This window comes from Coregonus clupeaformis, chromosome 6, assembly GCF_020615455.1.
Source record: "Coregonus clupeaformis isolate EN_2021a chromosome 6, ASM2061545v1, whole genome shotgun sequence".
In the NCBI taxonomy this organism is placed as follows: domain Eukaryota; kingdom Metazoa; phylum Chordata; class Actinopteri; order Salmoniformes; family Salmonidae; genus Coregonus; species Coregonus clupeaformis.
The window spans coordinates 8,943,269-8,953,875 of record NC_059197.1 but is presented as its reverse complement, the minus strand read 5'-3'; the positions used below and the strand labels follow the sequence as shown (position 1 = coordinate 8,953,875).

Genomic DNA, 10,607 nt, shown 5'->3' with positions numbered 1-10,607 from the left:
GAAACATCATTCTTTGGGGATGCTTTTCTGCAAAGGGGACAGGACGACTGCTCCGTATTGAGGGGAGGATGGATGGGGCCATGTATCGCGAGATCTTGGCCAACAACCTCCTTCTCTCAGTAAGAGCATTGAAGATGGGTCATGGCTGGGTCTTCCAGCATGACAACAACCCGAAACACACAGCCAGGGCAACTAAGGAGTGGCTCCGTAAGAAGCATCTCAAGGTCCTGGAGTGGCCTAGCCAGTCTCCAGACCTGAACCCAATAGAAAATCTTCGGAGGGAGCTGAAAGTCCGTATTGCCCAGCGACAGCCCCGAAACCTGAAGGATCTGGAGAAGGTCTGTATGGAGGAGTGGGCCAAAATCCCTGCTGCAGTGTGTGCAAACCTGGTCAAGACCTACAGGAAACGTATGATCTCTGTAATTGCAAACAAAGGTTTCTGTACCAAATATTAAGTTCTGCTTTTCTGATGTATCAAATACTTATGTCATGCAATAAAATGCAAATTATTTACTTAAAATGTGATTTTCTGGATTTTTGTTTAAGATTCCGTCTCTCACAGTTGAAGTGTACCTATGATAAAAAGTACAGACCTCTACATGCTTTGTAAGTAGGAAAACCTGCAAAATCGGCAGTGTATCAAATACTTGTTCTCCCCACTGTATATGATACCTTTTGAAATTCTCACTTACAGATTACAGAAAATTGCCTCAATAAACATAATTCAGTATTACACATGGCCAGCATTTACCTTACACATGTGCATGAGAGTTTTTTTTTCTTTGTTGTCCATATTAAATATAAATACTTTTTTTAGAATATCCAAACAGGGCATAATATTTCATAACCACCACAAAATCCTTATCCCTTAATCCATACACAAGTGGACTCAAACATCGAAGGGCAATAATAAAAAGAATATAGTCAATATACCTAAGCTGAATAAACAGATTCAAATGTATCTTCATTATAGCCGATTCTATCATAGGACACCAGAACTGGATCAAACAAAGGAGCAACTGGAAGCCATGGAGAATAACTGTCCTCAGGCCCTAATTGGTGGACTTCTTACTGTCTGATGAGGCAGCTCTGGCAGCCACCATGATCTTCACATAGCTGAAAGCTATGACTACCGACATGACCAGGAAGTAGAACTGACACAGAGCCGAGCTGAGGTGGCCCTGCCAGGAGAACACAATCATCTGCTCGAAACTGCAGACTAGGGGAGAGGTGTAGAAGCTCAGAGGTACAGCCGAGAAGAGGATGGAGATCACCATGATCCATTTAACAGAGCTGAGAACCTGGATGAGTAGGATGCAGCGCATGGCCCTCACCGGGGTGGAGAGTTCACTGTGGCGCAAGGGCATGCAGATTGCTATATAGCGCTCCAGCCTCATGGCTGTCAGTGTCAGCGGTGTGGCAACGGTCAGGTTTTCTAAGATCACAACCAGAAATATACATAGCCCACCTGGCATTGGTACCCTGGAGTTGCTCATCAGCTGCAATACATCAGTCAGAGCCAGAAACATACTGTCACAGACCAGCGTGTGAGCAAAGAATATGTATCGTGTGTTGGTGAAGAAGGCCTCTTTTATATTATTGTTATTATTTATTTTGTAATTTTTTTAGGGGGTAGATCAGCTTTAATATTGCAGATAGATTGTAGCTTCCATCAATGTAATTGTCTGCATCACTTCTAATCCCCCATATATTTTTTTGCAAATATAAATATACATACAGTGCTATGAAAAAGTATTTGCCCCCTTTCTAATTTTCTCTACTTTTGCATATTTGTGATACTGAATATTATCAGATCTTCAACCAAAACCTAATATTAGATAAAGGGAACATAAGTGAACAAATAACACAACAATTACATATTTATTTCATAAACAAAGTTATGCAACACCCAATTCCCCTGTGTGAAAAAGTAATTGCCCCCTTACACTCAATAACTGGTTGTGCCACCTTTAGATGCAATGACTCCAACCAAATGCTTCCTGTAGTTGTTGATCAGTCTCTCACGTCGCTGTGGAGGAATTTTGGCCCACTCTTCCATGCAGAACTGCTTTAACTCAGTGACGTGTGGGTTTTCAAGCATGAACTGCTCGTTTCAAGTCCTGCCACAACATCTCAATTGGGATTAGGTCTGGACTTTGACTAGGCCATTCCAAAACTTCCAATTTGTTGCTTTTTAGCAATTTTCATGTAGACTTGATTGTGTGTTTTGGATCATTGTCTTGCTGCATGACCCAGCTGCGCTTCAGCTTCAGCTCACAGACGGATGGTCTGACATTCTCCTGTAGAATTCTCTGATACAGAGCAGAATTCATGGTTCCTTCTATTAAGGCAAATCGTCCAGGTTTTTGGTTACATGATTCCATATGTGTTATTTCACAGTTTTGATGTCTTCACTGTTATTCTACAATGTAAAAATAAAGTAAAACCCTTGAATGGTAGGTGTTCTAAAACTTTTGACAGGTAGTGTACATACACATATAAATACATACTTATACACATACATACATACATACATATAAATACATTTACATACATATCCTTAAAAATATATATATTTTCCTTTATTACTTTCTAACTCTACCACCCCTCCCCTAATTGGAGTAAACTATTGAACAACAACGCTTAGGCCTCTACTTACAGTTTATACATACTATATACATTTTATGGACACAGTCTATTTTACAATAGTTGTATTTTGTTTGTTTTTACTCCTGTCCTTCCTCTACCCTCAACCTCTCCCATCTATTTTTGATGTCTATCTGGTTTGATTTCTATTTGCCATATCTTTCAAACTGTGCCCTTTCACAAAAGTTCTTAACCTATAACCTACAGTTGAAGTCAGAAGTTTACATACACCTTAGCCAAATACATTTAAACTCTGTTTTTCACAATTCCTGACATTTAATCCTAGTAAGAATTCCATGTCTTAGGTCAGTTAGGATCACCACTTTATTTTAAGAATGTGAAATGTCAGAATAATAGTAGAGAGAATTATTTATTTAAGCTTTTATTTATTTTATCACATTCCCAGTGGGTCAGAAGTTTACATACACTCAATTAGTATTTGGTAGCATTGCCTTTAAATTGTTTAACTTGGGTCAAACGTTTCGGGTAGCCTTCCACAAGCTTCCCACAATAATTTGGGTGAATTTTGGCCCATTCCTCCTGACAGAGCTGGTGTAACTGAGTCAGGTTTGTAGGCCTCCTTGCTCGCACACGCTTTTTCAGTTCTGCCAACAAATCTTCTATAGGATTGAAGTCAGGGCTTTGTGATGGCCACTCCAATACCTTGACTTTGTTGTCCTTAAGCCATTTTGCCACAACTTTGGAAGTATGCTTGGGGTCATTGTCCATTTGGAAGACCCATTTGCGACCAAGCTTTAACTTCCTGACTGATGTCTTGAGATGTTGCTTCAATATATCCACATAATTTTCCTTCCTCATGATGCCATCTATTTTGTGAAGTGCACCAGTCCCTCCTGCAGCAAAGCACCCCCACAGCATGATGCTGCCACCCCTGTGCTTCACGGTTGGGATGGTGTTCTTGGGCTTGCAAGCTACCCCCTTTTTCCTCCAAACATAACGATGGTCATTATGGCCAAACAGTTCTATTTTTGTTTCATCAGACCAGAGGACATTTCTCCAAAAAGTACGATCTTTGTCCCCATGTGCAGTTGCAAACCGTAGTCTGGCTTTTTTATGGCAGTTTTGGAGCAGTGGCTTCTTCCTTGCTGAGCATCCTTTCAGGTTATGTCGATATAGGACTTGTTTTACTGTGGATATAGATACTTTTGTACCTGTTTCCTCCAGCATCTTCACAAGGTCCTTTGCTGTTGTTCTGGGATTGATTTGCACTTTTCACACCAGAGTTGCGAGAGTTGCACCCCTTCTCAAAAAACCAACACTCGATCCCTCCGATGTCAACAACTACAGACCAGTATCCCTTCTTTCTTTTCTCTCCAAAACACTTGAGTGTGCCGTCTTTAGCCAACTCTCTTGCTATCTCTCTCAGAATGACCTTCTTGATCCAAACCAGTCAGGTTTCAAGACTGGTCATTCAACTGAGACTGCTCTTCTCTGTGTCATGGAGGCTCTCCACACTGATAAAGCTAACTCTCTCTCCTCTGCTCTTGTCCTTCTAGACCTGTCTGCTGCCTTTGATACTGTGAACCATCAGATCCTCCTCTCCACCCTCTCCGAGTTGGGCATTTCCGGCGCGGCTCACTCTTGGATTGCGTCCTACCTGACCGGTCGCTCCTACCAAGATGCATGGCGAGAATCTGTCTCCGCACCACGTGCTCTCACCACTGGTGTCCCCCAGGGCTCAGTTCTAGGCCCTCTCCTATTCTCGCTATACACCAAGTCACTTGGCTCTGTCATATCCTCACATGGCCTCTCCTATCATTGCTACGCAGACGACACACAACTAATCTTCTCCTTTCCCCCTTCTGATAACCAGGTGGCGAATCGCATCTCTGCATGTCTGGCAGACATATCAGTGTGGATGACGGATCACCACCTCAAGCTGAACCTCGGCAAGACTGAGCTGCTCTTCCTCCCAGGGAAGGACTGCCCGTTCCATGATCTCGCCATCACGGTTTCCAACTCCATTGTGTCCTCCTACCAGAGTGCGAAGAGCCTTGGCGTGACCCTGGACAACACCCTGTCGTTCTCCGCTAACATCAAGGTGGTGACCCGATCCTGTAGGTTCATGCTCTACAACATTCAGAGAGTACGACCCTACAAACAAGCAAGACTTCTGGCTCTCACAGACCTGTAACTTCTTCTTTAAGAGGCTCCTCTGTCCTCCACCCGTTACCTGTATTAATGGCACCTGTTTGAATTAGTTATCAGTATAAAAGACACCTGTCCACAACCTCAAACAGTCACACTCCAAACTCCACTATGGCCAAGACCAAAGAGCTGTCAAAGGACACCATAAACAATATTGTAGACCTGCACCAGGCTGGGAAGACTGAATCTGCAATAGGTAAGCAGCTTGGTTTGAAGAAATCAACTGTGGGAGCAATTATTAGGAAATGGAAGACATACAAGACCACTGATAATCTCCCTCGATCTGGGGCTCCACGCAAGATCTCACCCCGTGGGGTCAAAATGATCACAAGAACGGTGAGCAAAATCCCAGAACCACACGGGGGGACCTAGTGAATGACCTGCAGAGAGCTGGGACCAAAGTAATAAAGCCTACCATCAGTAACACACTACGCCGCCAGGGACTCAAATCCTGCAGTGCCAGACGTGTCCCCCTGCTTAAGCCAGTACATGTCCAGGCCTGTCTGAAGTTTGCTAGAGTGCATTTGGATGATCCAGAAGAGGATTGGGAGAATGTCATATGGTCAGATGAAACCAAAATATAACTTTTTGGTAAAAATTCAACTCGTCGTGTTTGGATGACAAAGAATGCTGAGTTGCATCCAAAGAACACCATACCTACTGTGAAGCATGGGGGTGGAAATATCATGCTTTGGGGCTGTTTTTCTGCAAAGGGACCAGGACGACTGATCCGTGTAAAGGAAAGAATGAATGGGGCCATGTATCGTGAGATTTTGAGTGAAAACCTCCTTCCATCAGCAAGGGCATTGAAGATGAAACGTGGCTGGGTCTTTCAGCATGACAATGATCCCAAACACACCGCCCAGGCAACGAAGGAGTGGCTTCGTAAGAAGCATTTCAAGGTCCTGGAGTGGCCTAGCCAGTCTCCAGATCTCAACCCCATAGAAAATCTTTGGAGGGAGTTGAAAGTCCGTGTTGCCCAGCGACAGCCCCAAAACATCACTGCTCTAGAGGAGATCTGCATGGAGGAATGGGCCAAAATACCAGCAACAGTGTGTGAAAACCTTGTGAAGACTTACAGAAAACGTTTGACCTGTGTCATTGCCAACAAAGGGTATATAACAAAGTATTGAGAAACTTTTGTTATTGACCAAATACTTATTTTCCACCATAATTTGCAAATAAATTCATTAAAAATCCTACAATGTGATTTTCTGGATTTAGTTGATGTGTAGGCCTACATCTGAGTGTGATCATTGTTTGTTGTGTAGCAGTACGAGTGCAGTTGTACTGTAGATAGTAGTGATGCGTAGGTTGACTCATTACCCGCAGTCCCGCAGTTATATCCGCGGGTTTTGCGGGTTTAGGGTCATGAAATATTATGTGGATGAAGGGAGGGTGGCTGCCTGGCTGGTTGAATAAAGAGAAAACAATGCATTACAATTCCATGACTGTATCATTCTTGTGCAATTAATATCTATAGGATACATTGAGGCTTTCATTTTCATAATTTTTATCTCGTGTTAGTGCGTAGCCTAAGCCTAAGTCAAATACAAGGCAATTGCCAAATGCTTTTGGGAATTTGGGCAGAAAAAGTTAACGTCGATCCACTGAGGCAAAAAGGACAATGTCTGAGTTTAATTCAATAAGAGAAAAGATGTGAAATGGAGGGTTGAAAATAAAATAAAGGAGGCCCAGAACAGTAACCTAATGTTTGTGAAATATTTGGTGAAATGGTACAAGAGGATGATAGTAGTGCTGAGGCTATGTTATGTGTGATGATTGTGAAGTGCTATACAAATTCGTCAGTCACAAGATGGGGACTTCAAAATGGCACGTCAAGGGAACTATAGGCTACTGTTGCTATTGTTCAGATGGGTTAAATGGAATAGTAGCCTGAAATCTGGAAACTAACTGTAGGTCTAGAACCTCTCACATAGCCTAATATAATATTAACTCCTGCAGAATTAAGCCTTTCTTTCAGTAAAATGATACACCAACTGTAAAATTGGACTCGGAACAGGAGTGGAGTGGAAATACTTTTCTTTTTTTCAGCATCTTGCGAGAATGAATGCGTGGTTAGGGACGTCTGTAAAGGTGCTATCTTTATCAGCGTCATAAAAGCTGATAGTATTTCTACCACATAAAATATGCATCCAAGCCGAACTGAAATCTTAGCAGAAACATGTTGAGTTATTTTAACAGGTTTTAATTTCCTTAAAACCGGTCAAAGTGATGTCATTTGGAGTTATTGCATTTTCTCCCCGGTCCCTAAATGTCTTTGCTGCATGAGAGATGAAAGAGAACTTTACTGATGTCAACTAGATTAAAGCATTAATTCTATCGATTTATGACATTATTCTCGTGAGCAAGAGTTTATTTAGTATTTTAGGGCAACAAGTAATGACAAGAGAAGCTGCATTTATCTAATTATAGACAGAGAGGAACAGGAAAAGCGAGAGGTTTTACTCATTGTATGTTGTATGAGAGTGTCAAATTTAGTCAACAAAAATATGTGGACTGATATACACTGAGTATACCAAACATTAGGAACACATTCCTAATGTTGAATTGCACCCCCTTTACCACATATAGTTGGATGGTTGCGGATGGGTTATTAACAATTGCGGGCGGGTGTGGGTGAACAAACAGCTGACCCGCGCATCACTAGTAGAAACAGTGGGGGAAAAAAGTATTTAGTCAGCCACCAATTGTGCAAGTTCTCCCACTTAAAAAGATGAGAGAGGCCTGTAATTTTCATCATAGGTACATGTCAACTATGACAAACAAAATGAGAATTTTTTTTCCAGAAAATCACATTGTAGGATTTTTTATGAATTTATTTGCAAATTATGGTGGAAAATAAGTATTTGGTCAATAACAAAAGTTTCTCAATACTTTGTTATATACCCCTTGTTGGCAATGACACAGGTCAAACGTTTTCTGTAAGTCTTCACAAGGTTTTCACACACTGTTGCTGGTATTTTGGCCCATTCCTCCATGCAGATCTCCTCTAGAGCAGTGATGTTTTGGGGCTGTCGCTGGGCAACACGGACTTTCAACTCCCTCCAAAGATTTTCTATGGGGTTGAGATCTGGAGACTGGCTAGGCCACTCCAGGACCTTGAAATGCTTCTTACGAAGCCACTCCTTCGTTGCCCGGGAGGTGTGTTTGGGATCATTGTCATGCTAAAAGACCCAGCCACGTTTCATCTTCAATGCCCTTGCTGATGGAAGGAGGTTTTCACTCAAAATCTCCGATACATGGCCCCATTCATTCTTTCCTTTACACGGATCAGTCGTCCTGGTCCCTTTGCAGAAAAACAGCCCCAAAGCATGAAGTTTCCACCCCCATGCTTCACAGTAGGTATGGTGTTCTTTGGATGCAATTCAGCATTCTTTGTCCTCCAAACACGATGAGTTTAGTTTTTACCAAAAAGTTCTATTTTGGTTTTATCTGACCATATGACATTCTCCCAATCCTCTTCTGGATCATCCAAATGCACTCTAGCAAACTTCAGACGGGCCTGGACATGTACTGGCTTAAGCAGGGGGACACGTCTGGTGCTGCAGGATTTGAGTCCCTGGCGGCGTAGTGTGTTACTGATGGTAGGCTTTGTTACTTTGGTACCAGCTCTCTGCAGGTCATTCACTAGGTCCCCCCGTGTGGTTCTGGGATTTTTGCTCACCATTCTTGTGATCATTTTGACCCCACGGGGTGAGATCTTGCGTGGAGCCCCAGATCGAGGGAGATTATCAGTGGTCTTGTATGTCTTCCATTTCGTAATAATTGCTCCCACAGTTGATTTCTTCAAACCAAGCTGCTTACCTATTGCAGATTCAGTCTTCCCAGCCTGGTGCAGGTCTACAATTTTGTTTCTGGTGTCCTTTGACAGCTCTTTGGTCTTGGCCATAGTGGAGTTTGGAGTGTGACTGTTTGAGGTTGTGGACAGGTGTCTTTTATACTGATAACAAGTTCAAACAGGTGCCATTAATACAGGTAACGTGTGGAGGACAGAGGAGCCTCTTAAAGAAGAAGTTACACGTCTGTGGGAGCCAGAAATCTTGCTTGTTTGTAGGTGACCAAATACTTATTTTCCACCATAATTTGCAAATAAATTCATTACAAATCCTACAATGTGATTTTCTGGATTTTTTTTCCTCAATTTGTCTGTCATAGTTGACATGTACCTATGATGAAAATTACAGGCCTTTCTCATCTTTTTAAGTGGGAGAACTTGCACAATTGGTGGCTGACTAAATACTTTTTTTCCCCACTGTAGTCCTTTGGGCCTCAATTGGGAGTTCTTATTCCTCAGACACATACAAACACAGAGGCAAGTTCTCTTCACTCACATCCAGCATATTCTGGATTTATGGTGCCAGTGGCGGAAAAAGTACCCAATTGTCATATTTGAGTAAAAGTAAAGATACCTTAATAGAAAATGACTCAAATAAAAGTGAAAGTCACCCAGTAAAATACTACTTGAGTAAAAGTCTAAAAGTATTTGGTTTGAAATATACTTCAAAATCAAAAGTAAATGTAATTGCTAAAATATACTAAAGTATCAAAAGTAAAAGTAAAAGTATAAAACATTTCAAATTCCTTATATTAAGCAAACCAGACGGCACCACACCCCAACACTCAGACATAATTTACAAATGAAGCATTTGTGATTAGTGAGTCTGCCAGATCAGATGCAGTAGGGGTGACCAGGGATTTTCTCTTGATAAGTGTGTGAATTGGACAATTTTCCTGTCCTGCTAAGCATTCAAAATGTAACGAGTACTTTTGGGTGTCAGAGAAAATGTATGGAGTAGAAAGTACATTATTGTCTTTAGGTATGTAGTGAAGTAAAAGTAAAAGTTGTAAAAAAAAAAAGATAATAGTAAAGTAAAGTAAAGTACAGATACCCCCCAAAAATAACTTAGGTAAATCAAATCAAATCAAATGTTATTGGTCACATATACATATTTAGCATATGTTATTGCGGGTGTAGTGAAATGCTTGTGTTCCTAGCTCCAACAGTGCAGTAGTATCTAACAATTCACAACAATACACACAAATCTAAAAGTAAAAGAATGGAATTAAGAAATACATAAGTACTTTATTTTTTACTTAAGTAATTTACACCACTGCATGGTGCAAACTATCATGCTCTATAATAGTCAAAAAAGGGAAAATAAATACTACATTCTGAATGCTACTCAAACTTTGTTTTGTTTCTTGCTGTGAGGCCTACTCCACTTCTGAATGGACTGCTATATGACAGCCTTGAGGGAATGTTATTTGGATGCGTATGATGTCATTCTCAGGAACTGAACCTGCACAGTTTGTTGAGGTCACAACGAGTATTGCTGTGTGATGACCTGCAGCACAGATTCACAAGGCAGGGGACTCTTGACTTGTGTTCACTTTCCCAGAAAAACAGTTTCAATGCTATCCACCAGAAGTCACCAAACCTGGTCCTGGAGAGCAACAGGGTGTGCATGTTTTTTTCCCAACCCAGCAATAAAACACCTTAGGCTGGTCATATAGCTTTGACCATGGGTTGATTAGTTGTTTTGGTCTTTGGCTGCTGCAACACAATGTCTGTACCATGCTGCTCTACGGGACCAGGTTTGGTGACCACTACTATGCACATGTTGCTGATTATAATTTATAATACACAGCTAGATGGCTTCCCATCCATCTACTGTGGGAAGACCACCGGCAAAACCACGTCTGACCAAAACAATAGCCTGCTGTACCTGACTGTTAGTAGCCAATAGGCAGACATCATACTGTGGGTG

At 41.6% G+C, this 10,607-nt stretch overlaps 1 protein-coding gene across 1 annotated transcript; it reads right to left on the bottom strand.

Moving 5' to 3' along the window:
* Positions 1-884: 884 nt before the first annotated feature.
* LOC121567136 (odorant receptor 131-2-like) lies at positions 885-1,621 on the bottom strand. The gene has a single exon (XM_041877074.2). It carries the CDS (start codon positions 1,527-1,529, stop codon positions 1,053-1,055), a length of 477 nt encoding a protein of 158 aa, XP_041733008.2. The 5' UTR covers positions 1,530-1,621; the 3' UTR covers positions 885-1,052.
* Positions 1,622-10,607: the final 8,986 nt, after the last annotated feature.

Bases quoted from the DNA above. Each gene is read 5' to 3' on its own strand.
- LOC121567136 (XM_041877074.2), bottom strand. From the start codon at position 1,529: ATGTTTCTGGCTCTGACTGATGTATTGCAGCTGATGAGCAACTCCAGG.